Source organism: Sapajus apella, unplaced genomic scaffold (genome assembly GCF_009761245.1).
Source record: "Sapajus apella isolate SASKATOON/1434 unplaced genomic scaffold, GSC_monkey_1.0 scaffold179, whole genome shotgun sequence".
Classification (NCBI taxonomy): Eukaryota; Metazoa; Chordata; class Mammalia; order Primates; family Cebidae; genus Sapajus; species Sapajus apella.
In genome coordinates this window covers 657,225-675,452 of record NW_022437119.1, presented here as the reverse complement: position 1 = coordinate 675,452, position 18,228 = coordinate 657,225, and the positions used below count along the sequence as shown (strand labels likewise).

At 36.0% G+C, this 18,228-nt stretch overlaps 1 protein-coding gene across 8 annotated transcripts in view; it reads left to right on the top strand.

Annotated features, from left to right (window-relative positions):
- Positions 1-2,968, top strand: part of MCF2 (MCF.2 cell line derived transforming sequence) — a 70,316-nt gene extending 67,348 nt beyond the window's left edge. For all 8 annotated transcript variants that reach the window (XM_032268326.1, XM_032268328.1, XM_032268327.1 and 5 more), the window contains one exon: positions 2,230-2,968. In XM_032268326.1, the coding sequence (XP_032124217.1) occupies positions 2,230-2,262 (33 nt within the window). In that variant the 3' untranslated portion in view covers positions 2,263-2,968. The remainder of the gene's footprint in view (positions 1-2,229) is intronic.
- The last annotated feature ends 15,260 nt before the right edge of the window (positions 2,969-18,228 follow it).

Here is an 18,228-nt window from a genome sequence, read left to right as displayed (position 1 = left end):
TGCCATGGCCAAAATAGTTGAAATAACTCTTATTATGAACATCAGAAAGCACTTTTCTCTTTAAGTAGAACCCATTTGACCTATACATAGAGCTTCTACTGAAGTTGATGAAATAAACAGTGAATCTTTCAAAATCTCTATAAATTGACCAGTTTTATCTTTAGTAGAGCTCCATCACTGTGTTTTCCATCCAGGCATGTAAAATAAAATCAGAGAACAAAAGGAGCTTAAAATATACTTAAAAACCAGTTTGGATTCCAGATTAAAAAACATAGGGTATAAGCATTACACATTAAAAACTATTTAATAACATCTGGGGGATATATTTTAGTGTGTTCTCAGAAATACACTACTGATATAAAATCTCAGCATATTAGAGCAAGGGAGCACCCTGTAAAATTAAAGGAGGTTGCTTTAGGGTCAAAGTGCTTAAAAGACATAATTTGCAAGTTGGTAGGATACTAGTGGGTTATTAAAGAGGAGGTAGGACTGTTTGGGGGTAAATCCTTATTTTTCTAAAGTTACCAACTTGGAGGGTAGAAGTGATGCTTGGAGGTAGAGTGCTCCTTGGTGCCCTTCAGAGAAACCAATTCCATTTGGCAGTTCTACTGTTAGTATAAGAGGGTAATGGCATGGGTAATCACAAAGCTGTACAGCATTGACTCTGAAATAGAGCCTTTAAAAGTAGATATTGTTTATATTAATAATATGATGACCATAATACATATTTGTATGATAGCTTACAGTTTCCCAAATGATTTCTCAGTTAATATTCACAGTATTAGTATGAAAAAGAGCAGGCTTTATTATCTTTATTGAAAGAGGAGGAAACTGAGGCTTAAAGCTGGTAAGAGATTTGTCCAGAGTTAATTATCTATACCTGCAGTTCTCTTTTTAATGAAGGAAGCCTTAAAAATTGAGAAACCCAAAGAACTCTTGTTCATGTAGGTTATATCTGTTTTAAAAAAATAATTTCAACTTTTATTTTAGATCCAGGAGGTACATGTGTAAGGTTTTGTTACATGGGAGTACTGCATGATGCTGAGATTTGGAGTATGAATGATCTTGTCACCCAGGTAGTGAGCATAGGAACCAACGGGCAGTTTTTCAGCCCTTCTGGCAACCGTCTTTCCTCCTTCTAGTAGTCCCCAGTGTTCACTGTTCCCATCTTTGTGTTCACGTGTACCCGATGCTTAGCTCCCACTTATAAGTGAAAACATGTGGTATTTGGTTTTCTGTTCCTGTGTTAATCTGCTTAGGATAATGGTTTACAGCTTCATCTATGTTGCTGCAAAGGACATGATTTCATTTGTTTTTATGGCTTCAGAGTATTCCATGGTGTATAGGTTACATCTATGATATTTATCATGTGATAAATTAAAACTAAGAAATAAAATTTCAATTTAATCACTATTTTAAAATATTAATAAACCCATATAAGTTTGTATAAATAACATTTTTATTAAAAAGTTACATTTTTCAAAATAAAACTCAGTGAGAAGACTGATTTAAATACTTAAATACTTACAAAATAAATACTTTTGTAAATCACTTTAACTTCTGGCACAGTAAAAGGTGAATTCTCATGTCTGTGTTTGCATTCAATTTGTTGTGCTACCACACACCTAGTATCCTCTAGAAAACTCCGCTGTGTACTTGTGAGAGGATGGGAGTGAAAAAGGCAAATAGTGTCTCAATGTAGGTTGACCTTGCAGACCCCTTGAAAGGGTCTCAGGAACCCACAACACTTTGTCTCCCACACTTTGGGAATCTCAGGCTTAGACTAATAACAAAAATAAGTTCAATTTCTTTAATTAATGTTAGCTGAGGATGGAATGGATATGAATAGTTGTTAAATGTGAGCAAAAAGTCAGAGGAAGCCAGTTTGTGTTTAACCATTTGCTGCAGATGATCTATGAAGGTATTGTCAAGAACTCAGTTTTAAGTTAGCATTTTTTTTTCTAGCTATAGTATCAGAAGATTAAATATGCAAAATTGAAGAATGCTTTAATCACAGAGGATGGGAATATAGAAAAACGTATTAGTTTTTCTCTCTTTGTCCAATAATTCTCTGAGTTGTTCTACTAAAGAAAACATACAAAAGAGCAATACAATGTATTCCATACACCTTTCTTTCCTGCCAAAAAAAGAAGTTGGAATGAGCTGCTCTTTTGGCCTCACTTTATCAAGTTGTAAACGGAGCAATAATGGGTGCTGCTTCCCTTGTAGAGACCCGTGTCAGAGATGGCTCTCCTATTTTGATGAAGCTACTATGTCAAATGGCAAATAGCTCTTTCCTGCTTGCTTCTCAGCTCATTTGGAAAAATACTGCTCAAAAGACGTTCAACTCAAATGATGTAGATGTTGTTTTCAAGTTAATGGACATGCAAAGAATCCACAGCACATACTTCTTTTCTTTCATTTTATAAAGCTTTTAATTATGGTACGCTCTCTTTTTAAAATCATGTATTTAATGTGTCAGATATTGTGCTGGAAAGAGTCTCATCTCAGAATACTTTGGGACTTGAAAATTATTTCTTCTCTACATTGTAACCAAACGCAATCAGTGTGCCTTGGATTATTTCATTTATTAATGAATTAAGTTAAAATTACTGCTGCAAAATGGCTAAGGTCAAGTAAAGCACAACATTATGATTTAATAGGCTTTTGTTTGACCCACAGCTTTTGTGCCCATTATTTTAACCTGTGTGAAAGAATACAAAGCCCAGAAATTCTTTTGGGGGCGTGAGTAAATTTTGTTCAGGGCTACTGTCTGTATGTGCCCAGATAAATTTTCATGAGAGTAGTTTACAAATAGCCGTATTTAAAAGTTAATATTTTCATGCTGATTTTTTTCTGAATTTCTGCTTATAATTAATGTAACTTAAATTAGTTGTGCTCTGCTATTTTCTGTATATTTCATGTTGTAATTCTTTTTTTCAAATAAAAATTAATTCTTCAGGTTAAATAAACTTAAGTTCTGTCTTTTCTTTTCCCCATCACAAACTGTTCTATGTCTGTCTATTGCTGCAAAGCTGCTGCAGCTACCACTTTTCAGAGAACTGAAGAGTAAATTCTTCATGTCGCAGAGCAGGCAGTTATGCCAGTGATTTTGCAATCAAGTTTGTAATATAATTTTTAAAGACAACTTTACAGTCTCCAGGCAAATATAGAGCCCTGGCAGACTGCAGGAAGAGAGGCTCAGAAGACCTTCTGATTAGAAATGGAGATGTCATTCAGCTTCTCCATGGGGATGCTGAAGATCAATGGTAGGTGTGTTTGCAAAGCCTGTGATGATCTCCAGCTGGGGCACATAGATAGCTAATCAAATGTTCTGCTTTATCTATATCTTTGTTATACAGTCTCCAAAAGCAGAAATATCACAGCAATGGCTTTCATTTTCATTGCTTCAGCAGTGCCTATAAAGCTCACTGAAAGGAACATTAACCTTTGGTGAGTTAAAGATGCTTTGAAAAAATGACATGCTATGAATTCGCATGTTCTTTGTAGTTTACCTTTGGCTCAGGTGTTTTAGCCATTACATTTGGGCTTTGTAATGGCTATGGATCACATTCTGTCTGGTCATTTAAGTCATTCATTAACCACATATTTAATGAATGCCTACTGTGTTCCACAGACCACACTTTACTGCTTTACAACATAGCCACACTTCTATTTATCAGTTCAAATATTGACTTTTTAGTCTTATCATTTTACCATTAAGCCTTTGACTTTATATGGTACTGATTGTAATGATGGTTCTGCCAAATATACTGTTTAGTTTGGAGAGAACCTAAAGCACGAAGAAAATATTGTTTGGATTAAATGAAGCTTCCATAATTCTTTTGGAAATTTTAAATGTAATGGTTCTGTCTTTATTGGGTCAATAACTTGAACTGAAATGCTACATTGACTGTGTACTCTAACCCTAAAGGTGGAAGAGTGTACACACAGAAAAAGTTAATGATGGATCATTAAAGTAATAATTTTTTCTAATAATGAAAGTCCTTGGTAGGTCACTTAAAGAACTCAAGCACAGTGTCATGAAAGTCTTTGAACACATGCAAAAGCTTTGCGAAAGTTTGAGCTGCAACATAGTGTATTTGTTTTGATTCACTTAGTATCACCACTGTTGGCTACTAATTCATTTATTATTTAGTTTGGTGAAAAATCTAAATGGAGGAAAAGAAAGCCTGATTCCAGGAAACAGTTTAGATATTTTAATTGGTGACAATAGGTTTCAGAATGTGAAAGTTACAGGTATAATATGAATTAACTGTACACAATTTGAAGACTAAAAATGTTAAAGCGTCACCAAAGATGACATTGGCATAGAGTAATGACCTCCCTGCAGTTAGAAATAAAGCAGAAAACACATTATGTTAGCTAGGATTTATTTTTTTTCTTCAATAGTTTTAAATTTATGAATGAAAAATTTAAAGGCACATTAAACTTTTCCCAATAAGATTGATAGTCTTGAAAGAGATTTAAGATACTATGGTGTTTTGTAAGATACCCTTTAGAATTAAATACTGAGGATATGCTTTTAAGGTACCTTCCTTACTGTCCAAGAATGCTTTACTAGAGTGTGGTTCTACACTGTCCTAGGAGCATGTTATTTCTTTATGGTAGGTCTCTGCTACACACATGCAGACGCACATACACAAACACACCTGTGTCTATACCCAAGACTTATGTGTGAAGGTAGTATGAAGCATTAGGAGCTATGTTCATTTCCATTAACTTAACCCTTGGCACGCAACATTTCTGTATATAAATCCTTTTACTTGTGGATTTTTCCTCTAAGTTATACTTAATTATCTGTAAAAAGGTAGCACAGAAAAGGAAAATCAATTAATTGTTAAATAAGATGATTCTTCCATCCACATAATTCCTCTGAAATCATAGTTTTGGTCTTTTGTTTGTTTGAATTCCAGGTAATGATACACTGTTTAAACACACTAGGTGTAGCTTATTTGGTTCCAAATTTTATTTATAACATACAATGGGCCAGGTGTGGTGGCTCATGCCTGTAATCCCAGCACTTTGGGAGGTCGAGATCGGTGGATCATGAGGTCAGGAGTTCAAAACCAGCCTGGCCATGATGGTGAAACCTTGTCTCTACTAAAAATACAAAAAAAATTAGCAGCGTGTGGTGGCGGGTACCTGTAATCCCAGTTACTTGGGAGGCTGAGGCAGAGAATTGCTTGAACCCGGGAGGCGGAGATGGTAGTAAGCCAAGATTGTGCCACTGCACTCCAGCCTGGGCAACACAGTGAGACACTGTCTCAAAAAATAAATACATACATACATATATAAAAAATAAAAAAAAAAACATAAAATGAAATCTAAGGATAATGAGGCCTAATAAAAATGCTGGGTCACATGGGAGCCACTCAAATGGAGTCGTTTCTCATTTGCTCATTTGAATACTGTAATCTGGGTCACCTTTCAAAGGTTTTCTGCACTAATTGTTAAATTATTTAGATAATTATTGAATTACTTAGATAATTAGTAATGAGAAATGTATTATACTGACAACCTGAACTAATTGACATTTATTAAAAGTCTACACCCAACAACAGCAGAATGCATCATTATTTTCAAGTATACTTGGAACATTCACCAAGACAGGCCACCTTCTGTGTCATAAAACAAGTCTTCATATATTTCAAAAGATTGAAATCATATAGTCTTAGGATATAATATTAGAAATCAATAATTCCAAAGTATTTTGATATTAAAGAATACACATCTATACAATACATGGGACAAAGAAGAAAGCACTAGGGAAATTAGAACTACTTCAAATTTGATGAAAATGAAAACTCAAAATATCAAAAAATTCGTGGATGCAGCTAAAGAGGGAGGCAAATGTATGGCTTTAAATACCTGTATTAGACACTTGAAAATCAGTATAATTCACCATATTAACATAATGAGGAGGAAAATGATATAATCATTTCAGTAGATACAAGAAAGCCATCAATAAAACTTCATACTCATTTATGATAAAAACTATCAGCAAACAAGGTATAAAGGGAGTTTTCTCAATATGATAAAGCACACTTATGAAAGCCTACAGCTAGCATCATACTTAATGGCGAAATATTGGAAGATTTCCCCCTAAGATTGGAAACAAGCCAAGGATATTCACTGTCCATTTTCACTTAGCATTGTACCGGACGTCCTAGTCAGTTCCATAATGCAAGAAAAATATTAAAGCACTAAGAGATTAAAGAAGAAGAGGCAACACTGTCATGATTAGCAGATCACGTATATGTACAAAACCATAAGGAAATTACATAAAGTCCCTACTATATAAGTGAATTTTACAAGGCCACAATATGCAGTCTTTACAAAATAAATTGTAATTCTATAACCTAGCAACAAATAATTTAAAAATGAAATATCCAAAGAATTTTTATATTAGCAACATAAGATATAGAATAAATAGAAATAAATCTAATAACAGATCACAAGGCGTCTATACTGAAAACTACACATCATTGCTGAGATATATTTAAGATGACCTAATAAAAGGAGAGATATACCATGTTCATGATTTGGGAATCTCAATTTTGTTAAGAAACCCATCATCCCCAAATTGTCCCATGGATTCAATGCAATCAAAGTCAAAATCTCAGCAACTCCTTTTGAAAATTTAAAAGACAAATTTATTCTTTTTTTTATACTTTACGTTCTGGGGTACATGTCCAGAACATGCAGGTTTGTTACATAGTTATACACTTGCCATGGTGGTTTGCTGCATCCATCTCTGTCATCTACATAGTATTTCTCCTAATGCTATCCCTCCCCTAGCACCCCACCCCCTCCGACAGGCCCAGTGTGTAATGTTCCCGTGTCCATGTGTTGTCATTGTTCAATTCTCACTTATGAGTGAGGACATGTGGCGTTTGGTTTTCTGTTCTTGTGTTAGTTTGCTGAGAATGATGTAAAAAGTCAAAGGATCTAGTACAGAAGAATCTTGAAAATTGGGAGGACTTAACTACCTGATTTCAAGACCCCCTTATAAACTACAGTAATCAATACAATATGGCATTAGTGTAAGTATAGAAAAATAAGATTTCATAATAGACACACATATACATAATCGATTTTTAATCAAGGGTCCAAGTCATTTGAATGGGGGAAGGAAGGATGTTTTAACAAATGATGCTTGGCCACTGTGTATCTATATGGAAAAACAAGTGAACCTCCATCTCTATATCTTACTTCATACACAAAAATTAATTTGAGTTGGATCACAGATCTAAACATAAAAGCTGAAATAATAAATCTAAAAACAAGCAGGATGATGTCATGACTTTGAATAGTTAATAGTTTCTTATACAAGACAAAAACCTATGAGGACAAAAGGCATAAGAATGATACAGTGGACTTTGCGGACTTGGGAGGAAGTGTGGGAGGAAACAAGGGATAAAATGCTACAAATATGGTACAGTGTATACTGCTTGGGTGATGGATACACCAAAAATCTCACAAATCATTGCTAAATAATTTACTCATGTAACCAAATACCACCTTTACCCAAATAACCTAAAAACAAAGACAAAAAGCAATAGCCATAAGAGTATCAGATAAAAATGAAGAAACATTACACATGGTGAATTGAGCAGTTTACAACTTTAAAAAATTTATACATGTTAGAAAAGGATAAAATCTAAGTAACATTTTGAATACTTTCAAAAGAGAAATAGTTCTAATTAATCACATTTCCCCCCAAATTAACTGATCACATTGAAGAATTGTTAAGTTTGCACAACTATTTCATCCTTATTTAAATGGTTAATGGAGAGAGAGAGAGAGAGAGAGAGAGAGAAACAGAAGAAACACGGGTTACTTATAGTTTGTGCTCGAAGAACTGTTTGAATCAAGACATATAAATCAGTGTTTTAGAAAATTGGTTTTTATGAAGCAATTTAAAAAACCCAATAAGTAGATAAAATAATAGCGTAACGTATATACTAGAAAAAAGCATTCCTTCTTGTGCTCAGATCTCCAAGATTCAAAAGTGAAAAAACAAAGTGTACTCATCTAACTTCTATATAAACATTTGTATTCAACATTAAGAAGACTCAGAGTATATTTTCCATTACTTTTATCATCATTTTAAGTATAGAGCCAGATCTCCTCACATTTAATTCAGGACAAAGTCAATTACATTATTTTTTAGCTACTTGTAATGCAGGACATATAAAATTATATATTTGATTAGTTTGATTTGAAGTTATTCTATTACTATTAACTAATCACAGTAGATTTAGGGGATATTAGCGCCCTTTGAAAAGTTTATGGAGAAACAACAATTTCGGTCTACTTGGGTCTGTGCTTATTTTTCAGACAGTGAAGGACTTACTATACATTTATTAATGTCATACATTTTATTTGGGGGAAACCGCACATTATTCCTTTCTAGACACTTTATTTTCTACTGTGAGTGCACTTTTAAAAATATTTTTTGCAGTGCTATTGGGAGAGTTTAAATGTAATGTATTGCTATATCATCAGCATTTTAAGCATTTATTATTGTGTGGCATGATACTAGATAAGAGGACAAGGTCTCATTGATCTGTGTTCTCTAGACTTAAGATATTATTGAAATATATTACTTTCAAAGGACATGCATTTATGACTTATGTTGAAATGACAAATTAATACTTCACTGTAGCATTAGAAGTTATAGTACAGATAACATTTTGGCTTTAAAAGTCATTTGCGTGTTAACATCATTCTTAATTATTTTGTAGATGCTGTTCTGAGTAATACAAAGAAACTGAGTTCTCCTTGAATTCAAGGAGATTGACTAGATTTCCTAAAAATAATATTTTCTTTGGGGGTGTGAACTATTATATTTCCTAAAAGTGTTACATATAAACAGCACCATAGTCAGGTTATCCTACACTGCCCATGACATTCACAGAAATTTCCTCAGCACTGAGGTGAACTTCGTCATTTGCAGCTTCTCAGTCTTGCAAGATGCGTCTTCACATCTTCCATTACCGCCACGTGAAAGTGCAGTGCTATTTTGTTGCCAATTAAAGTTTTTTACAGCATCTGTTCTGATTTCACCTGAAAATCTGAAATCAATTCTTTTGAACTTTTACAGATTAAAAGTTTCACTTGTATTTTTTTGGGTAACTTTTCAGTAACAAGACTTCAAAGAGAGAAGAGAAAGAATCAGAGATTTTAAACTCATTTTTGTTAATTGATAGTTTATTTTATTATTTAATTTTGTGCTGTCTATGTGATTACAATGCACCAAAGAGTTGTGTTCTGAAGGATCATAAGAATGGATGGCAACTGACATTTAGGGTTGTCAGAGCTATTTTATAGTATTAAAATGATCCAAAGCTAAAAATCCTGTAGTTCTGATATGTTAAACTTTACATTTTATGCATTGAAGTTTAGGTACACATCACAGCTTTAAGTTAAATATTTACATTTGCACCACAGATGTTTCTTAATAAAGCTCTGCTTTTCTGCATCTTTAGTTACTCTTCAATTTTCTAGAAAAATTTATACCTGAAAAGATTTTCCAAAGTTGTATTTCTTCTTAGTTATTTTTAAAATAATATATGTATAGATGTATCTCTTTAAAATATATAAACACTGTGATCACTTGTTTTGAAGCAAATGGCCAGTTGTTGCATGCAATGTTGAATTTATACTTGGAGTATTTTATATTATGGACTACTGAAAGCAATGGCTTGAAATTCCTGCTTTTTGAATCATGAGTTGTGAGTTGGACTTTCAAGTTGCATATTAGGTGCATGTTTTTCTGTGATTGGTTAATAAAAAGCAATAAACACAATAACTACATAATGTATAATTCATCTTTCAAATAAGTTTATGTATTGTATCAAGATCATAGGTTATGCCAGCAGTATCATCTGATGGAACAATCTGTATGACAAACCAATTGTATTTTATCCAAAGGTACTTGCAAATTATAAATCTTCTAATGTCCAGTTGCTGGAATTCCTGATGGTAGATTTATAAGTTACTCATGAAAGTGTCCATATGCTTGATATTTCACGTAATGCTTCTGCAACAACAAGAGAATAAAATCGAAATACATTTATTTCGTGTGCTAATATTGTGGTTAGAAGACAGAATTAGGGAAAAGAAATTCTTGAATAATGATGCCTCTCTGCACAAAGTGTTTTAATTTCATGGTAGTAAACTAGAGATTTTAATCATTTAAAACAATGATGAGTTCTGTTATAGTCATTTAATATTTTAATCACTGTACATGAATGCCATATTTGTATATGTTTAAAAATATAACTGTACTGTCTTAATTTTATTAGGCTATAAATGTATATTACTCTAAAATATAGCACTAATTTCCCTTTAAGGTCTTCAAAAATTTAATTACATTGTAAACGTACTTACAATGTAAATGCACTTGTGTATATTCCACATTAAAAAGATCCAACTTTAAGTTCATTCATATACTTTTTTCAGTTTAGTATAATACAATTTTACGTTTAAAATCATCTTCCTCTGATTTATCAGTGATACCCTCCTAAAGGCAACATAAGTATTTTTAGTTTACCTTCAGCCTTGCTTCATGATTCTCCTCTTTGAGAGAGGTGAGATATCTGACCAGAGCCAGAGTGAAATGTTTTGCTCAAAAAGTTGCTTTACCCAAATCTGTAAGACAGCAATAAAAGTAGTTTCAAAGGTTAGATAGCCATGTTTATGTTTCCAAACCCTGAAAAAGAGTGCTTCCATATACTGAAACTCAAGGAATCCTGGAAAGCACCTAGATACCTGAAGTTGTTTTCTGATCTATAACTTGCTTCTGCAAAGGACTCTTTAGCTGAAATTGCCAGACCTAACGGTCTGTTTCACAGCCCATTTGGGAGCTAGTACATGTGCCTTAATATAAAGTGGGGAGAGAAGCCTATAACCTTGGTTTGATTGAATCTTTCATTTAAAAAAAAAAATACACTGAGATTAAATGTCCTAATGAGAATCCCATAACAGGATAACTACCTCTTTTGCCTTTACATTTATTTTGAGCCCTTTTGAGAAAATACTTGTATTAGGCCATTCTTGCATTGCTATAAAGAAATACCTGCGACTGGGTAATTTATAAGAAATGAGGTTTAGTTGGCTTATGGTTCTGCAGGCTGTACAGGAAGCATAGTGGCATATACTTCTGTGGAGGTCTCTGGAAGCTTGCAATTATGGCAGAAGGTCAAGCAGGAGCTTGCACATCACACAGCAAAAGCAGGAGCAAGAGAGCAACAGAGGAGGTGCCTCACACTTTTAAATGACCAGATCTCATGAGAACTAACCCACTATCATGAGGACAGAACCAAAAGGATGGTGCTAAACCATTCACAAGAAATTCATCCCTATGATCCAATCACCTCACACCAGGCCCTCCCTCGAACATTTGGAATTACATTTCAACATGAGATTTGGGTGGGAACAACATCCAAACCATGTTGGCACTATCAGCGAATTAGATAATCAGATTAAATTCATCTTCAAAAAACTCCCTGAAAAATAAAATGTGTGTTCAAGTTTTATTCCTGTGTTGTTTAATGGAGTAAAATGCTGTTGGTGATATTTCCAAAATTTCACGAGTCTCACCATATAAAATACATGGTTGTTCGTTGTGGAAGACAGTGTGGCAATTCCTCAAGGATCTAGGACCAGAAATGCCATTTTACCCAGCAATCCCATTACTGGATATATACCCAAAGAATTATAAATCATTCTGTTATAAAGACACACACACACGTATGTTTATTGAAGCACTGTTCATAATAGCAAAGACTTGGAACCAATGCAAATGCCCATCAGTCCATCAGTGGTAGACTGGATAAAGAAAATGTGGCACACATACATCATGGAATGCTATGAAGCCATATAAAAGGATGATTTCATGCCCTTTGCAGGTACATGGATGAAGCTGGAAACCATCATTTTAAGTAAACTGATAGAAGAACAGAAAACCAAACACCGCATATTCTCATTCATAAGTGGGAGTTGAATAATGAGAACACATGGACACAGGGAGGGGAACACCACACACCGGGGCCTGCCAGGGGATGGGGGGTTAGGGGAGAGATAGCATTAGGAGAAATACCTAATGTAGATGATGGGTTGATAGGTGCAGCAAATCACCATGGCACTTGTATACCTACGTAACAAACCTGCATGTTCTGCATATCTACCCCAGAACTTAAAGTATAATAATAAAAAAAAAATCTAAAAAAATATGCATTTGTTATAAAGGCCACCCTGGCATCTAAGCTAATACATTATCTTAAGAGAAAAATTTCATAATGCATTGTGGAAAGTGTAGGAGAGCAGAAGAAATACTTGAGAAATTAGGTCAGTGATTTTTTTTTTAAATCTATTTATTTTACTTTAGGTGCATACTATATCTGGCATTTCTCCCCATGTTATCCTTCTCCACCCTCTCCTCCCTCCCCACCCTCTGCTGTCTCTCCCCTAACCCCCCCAACTGCCCCCAGTGTGTGATGCTTCTCTCCCTGAGTCCATGTGTTCTCATTGTTCAACACCCACTTATGAGTGAGAACCTGTGGTGTTTGGTTTTCTGTTCTTGTGTCAGTTTGCTGAGAATGATGGTATCCAGATTCATCCAAGTTCCTACAAAGGACACGAACTCATCGATTTTTATGGCTGGGTAGTATTCCATGTTGTATATGTACCACATTTTCTTTGTCCAGTCTATCATTGATGGGCATTTGGGTTGGTTCCAGGTCTTTGCTATTGTACACAGGGCTGCAATGAACATACGTGTGCATGTGTCTCTATAGTAGAACAATTTACAGTTCTTTGGGTATATACCCAGTAGTGGGATTGCTGGGTCAAATGGAATTTCTATTTCTAGATCCTTGAGAAATTGCCACACTGTCTTCCACAGTGGTTGAACTAATTTACACTCCCACCAACTGTGTAAGAGTGTTCCTATTTCTCCACATCTTCTCCAGCATCTGTTGTCTCCAGATTTTTTAATGATTGCCATTCTAACAGGTGTGAGATGGTATCTCAATGTGGTTTTGATTTGCATTTCTCTAATGACCAGTGATGATGAGCATTTTTTCATATGTTTGTTGGCCTCATATATGTCTTCTTTTGAAAAGTGTCTGTTCATATCCTTTGCCCACTTTTGAATGGGCTTATTTGTTTTTTTCTTGCATATCTATTTTAGTTCTTTGTAGATTCTGGGTATTAGCCCTTTGTCTGATGGGTATATTGCAAAATTTTTTTCCCATTCTGTTCATTGCCAGTTCACTCTAATGATTGGTTCTTTTGCTGTATAGAAGCTCTGAATTTTAGTTAGATCCCATTTGTCTATCTTGGCTTTTATTGCCGTTGCTTTTGGTGTTTTAGTCATGAAGTCCTTGCCTATGCTTATGTCCTGGATGGTTTTGCCTACGTTTTCTTCTAGTGTTTTTATGCTATTAGGTTTTATGTTTAAATCTTTAATCCATCTGGAGTTAATATTAGTGTAATATGACAGGCGGGGGACCAGTTTCTGCTTTCTGTGCATTGCTAGCCAGTTTCCCAACACCATTTATTAAACATGGAGTCCTTTCCCCATTGCTTATTTTTGTCAAGTTTGTCAAAGATCAGATGGCTGTAGATGTGTGGTATTGCCTCCGAGGCCTCTGTTCTGTTCCATTGATCTACATCTCTGTTTTGGTACCAGTACCATACTGTTTTCATTACTGTAGCCTTGTAGTATTGTTTGAAGTCTGGCAGTGTGATGCCTCCACCTTTGTTCTTTTTGCTTAGGATTGTCTTGGCTATCTGAGCTCTCTTGTGATTCCATTTGAAGTGTAAAGTGTTTTTTTCCTGTTCTGTGAAGAAGGTCATAGGTAGCTTGATGGGGATAGTGTTGAATCTATAGATTACTTTGGGCAGTATGGCCATTTTCACAATATTAATTCTTCCTAACCATGAACATGGAATGTTTCTCCATCTGCTTGCATCCTCTCTTATTTCCTTGAGCAGTGGTTTGTAGTTCTCCTTGAAGAGGTCCTTCACATCCTTCATTAGTTTTGTTCCTAGGTATTTTATTCTCTTTGTAGCAGTTGTGAATGGGAGTTCACTCTTGATTTGGCTCTTTTTAAGTCTATTATTGGTGTCTAGGAATGCTTGTGATTTCTGCACATTGATTTTGTATCCTGAGACTTTGCTGAAGTTGCTTATCAGTTTGAGAAGATTTTGGGATGAGACAATGGGGTCTTCTAGATACACAATCATGTCATCTGCAAATAGAGACAGTTTGACTTCCTCCTAATTGAATACCCTTTATTTCTTTTGCTTGCCTGATTGTTCTGGCTAGAACTTCCAATACTATGTTGAATAGGAGTGGGGAGAGAGGGCATCCTTGTCTAGTGCCTGATTTCAAAGGGAATTTTTCCAGCTTTTGCCCATTCAGTATGATATTGGCTGTAGGTTTGTCATATATAGCTTTTATCATTTTATGATACGTTCCGTTGATACTTAGTTTATTGAGAGTTTTTAGCATGAAGTGCTGTTGAATTTTGTCGAAGGCGTTCACTGCATCTATTGAGATAATCATGTGGCTTTTGTCTTTGGTTCGGCTTATGTGATGCATTATGTTTATGGATTTGCGTATGTTGAATCAGGCTTGCATCCCCAGGATGAAGCCTATTTGATTGTGATGGATAAGCTTCTTGATGTGCTGTTGCAATCTGTTTGCCAGTATTTTATTCAAGATTTTTGCGTCAATGTTCATCATGGATATTGGCCTGAAGTTTCCTTTTTTAGTTGAGTCTCTGCCAAGTTTTGGTATCAGGATGATGTTGGTCTCATAAAATGAGTTAGGGAGGATTACCTCCTTTTGTATTGTTTGATACAGCTTGAGAAGGAATGGAACCAGCTCCACTTTGTACGTCTGGTAGAATTTGGCTGTGACCCCGTCTGGACCTGGACTTTTTTTGGTTGGTAGGCTATTGATTGTTGCCTCTACTTCAGCTCTTGTTATTGGTCTATTCAGGGTTTCAACTTCTTCCTGGTTTAGTCTTGATAGAGTACAAGTGTCTAGGAATTTATCCATTTCTTCCTGGTTTATCGGTTTATGTGCATAGAGCTGTTTGTAGTAATCTCTGATGGTAGCTTGTATTTCTGTGGGATCAGTGGTGATATCCCCTTTATCGTTTTTTATTGCATCTATTTGATTCTTCTCCTTTTTCTTTTTTATTAATCTGGCAAGCGGTCTGTCTATTTTGTTGATCTTTTCAAAAAACCAGCTCCTGGATTTTTTGATTTTTTTGAAGGATATTTTGTGTCTCTATCTCCTTCAGTTCTGCTCTGATCTTAGCTATTTCTTGTCTTATGCTAGTTTTTGAGTTTTTTTTTTTTTATCTTCCTCCTCTAGCTCTTTCAATTTTGATGATAGTATGTCAATTTTAGATCTTTCCTTGTTTCTCATGTGGCCATTTATTGCTATAAATTTCCCTCTTGATACTGCTTTAAAGGTGTCCCAGAGATTCTGGTAAGTTGTGTCTTCATTTTGGTTGGTTTTGAAGAACATCTTTATTTCTGCCCTCATTTCATTGTTTATCCAGTCAACACTCAGAAGCAAGTTGTTCAGTTTCCAATTGGTTGTGCGGGTTTGAGTATGTTTCTTAATCCTGAGTTCTAGTCTGATTGCCCTGTGCCTGATAGACTGTTATGATTTCCATTCTTTTGCATTTGCTGAGGAGTGATTTGCTTCCAATGATGTGGTCAATTTTAGAGTAAGTGTAATGTGGTGCTGAGGAAAATGTACATTCTGTGGATTTGGGGTGGAGCATTCTGTACATGTCTATTAGGTCTGCTTGGTCCAGCTCTGCATTCAAGTCCTGGATGTCCTTGTTAATTTTCTGTCTCATTCATCTGTCTATTATTGACAGTGGAGTGTTGAAGTCTCCCACTATTATTGTGTGGGAGTCTAAATCTCGTTTTAGGTAGTTAAGAACTTGCTTTATGTATCTGGGTGCTTTTGTGTTGTGTGTGTATATATTTAGGATAGTTAGCTCTTCTTGTTGAATTGATCCTTTTACCATTATGTAGTGTCCTTCTTTGTCTCTTTGTTGGTTTGAAGTTCATTTTATCAGAGACTAGGATTGCAACCCCTACTATTTTTTGTTCTCTATTTGCTTGGTAAATCTTCTTCCATCCCTTTATTTTGAGTCTATGTGTGTCTTTGTATGTGAGATGGATTTCCTGAATACAGCACACCAATGGGTCTTGACTTTTTATCCAGTTTGCCAGTCTGTGTCTTTTGATTGGGGTGCTTAGGCCATTTACATTCAATGTTAATATCATTATGTGTGAATTTGATGATGCCATTTTGTTACTGGCTGTTTTTCTTTCCCATTAGTTGACTCATTTTCTTCATTGCATTTTTGGTCTTTGCCAACTGGTTTGCTTTTGCAGTGACTGGTACTTGTTCCTTTCCATGCTTAGTATTTCTTTCAGGAGCTCTTGTAGGGCAGATCTGGTGGTGATGAAATCTCTCAGTAATTGCTTGTCCATAAAGGATTTTATTTCTCCTTCACTTACAAAACTTAGTTTAGCTGGATATGAGATTCTGGGTTGAAAGTTCTTTTCTTTAAAGATGTTGAATATTGGCCCCCACTGTCTTCTGGCTTGTAGAGTTTCTGCCAAGAGACCCACTGTGAGTCTGATGGGCTTCCCTCTGTGGGTGACCTGACCTTTCTCTCTGGCTGCCCTTAGCATTTTTTCCTTCATTTCAACCCTGGTGAATCTGATGATTATGTGCCTTGGGGTTGCTCTTCTTGAGAAACATCTTTGTGGAGTTCTCTGTATTTCTTGAATTTGAATGTTGGACTGCCTTGCTAGGCTTGGGAAGTTCTCCTGGATAATATACTGGTGCATGTTTTCCAGCTTGGATTCATTCTCCCCATCATATTCAAGTACACTGAACAAGCATAGATTAGGTCTTTTCACATAATCCCATATTTCTTGGAGGCTTTGTTCATTTCTTTTCACTCTTTTTTCTCTTGTCTTGCCTTCTATTTTTATTTCATTGAGTTGATCTTCAATCTCTGATATCCTTTCTTCTGCTTGATCGATTCGGCTATTAAAACTTGTGTTTGCTTCACGTAGTTCTTGTGCTGTGTTTTTCAACTTCATCAAGTCGTTTATGTTCTTCTTTAAGCTGGTTATTCTAGTTAGCATTTCGTCTAACCTTTTTTCAAGGTTTTTTGTTTCTTTGCATTGAGTTAGAATGTGTTTCTTTAGCTCAGAAAAGCTTGTTATTATCCACCCTCTGAAGCCTGTTTCTATCAATTCGTTGCACTCCTTCTTGGTAATGTTGTGATCCCATGTTGTTGAGTTGTGATCCCTTGAAGGAGAAGAAGTGTACTGGTCTTTGATGGTTTCATCTTTTATTTGCTGTTTTTTTCCCCATCTTTGTGGATTTACCTGGCTGTGGTGTCAGGGAGCTGCTTGATGAGGTCACTTGTCTGCCTGTGGAGGCACTACTGGGTTTCTAGGGACTCCTTCAGGTTACTAGGGAAGCTTCCTGTGTCTTTTTTGTTTACACTGAGGGTTTAGGCCCGCCTCTTCCGCCGAACTGGCAGCACTGCTAGGTGGTCAAGAATGCAGTCCTGTTGCTATGTAAGCTTCCTGTGTTTTTTTGTTAAAACTTGTAGCCCAGGGCCGGGCGCGGTGACTCAAGCCTGTAATCCCAGCACTTTGGGAGGCCGAGGCGGGTGGATCACGAGGTCAAGAGATCGAGACCATCCTGGTCAACATGGTGAAACCCCGTCTCTACTAAAACTACAAAAAATTAGCTGGGCATGGTGGCGCATGCCTGTAATCCCAGCGACTCAGGAGGCTGAGGCAGGAGAATTGCCTGAACCCAGGAAGCGGAGGTTGCGGTGAGCCGAGATCGCGCCATTGCACTCTAGCCTGGGTAACATGAGTGAAACTCCGCCTCAAAAAAACAAAAAAACACAAAACTTGTAGCCCAGTCCCACCCCGCTAACGGTGGGTTGTGCCCTTCCTCCACTGGGCTGGATCATTCAGGGTTCAGCTCAGACTGTGGCACTGGCTGTGCAACCCACTAGAGTCAGAGCTTCAGCCCTCTGGGGTTTGTGGGGGAGGGTAGGGACCCGCCCAGCGGCACTACAGCCTCCCTCTTTCAGCTTCCTCTCTCTCTGGTCACAGGGTAGG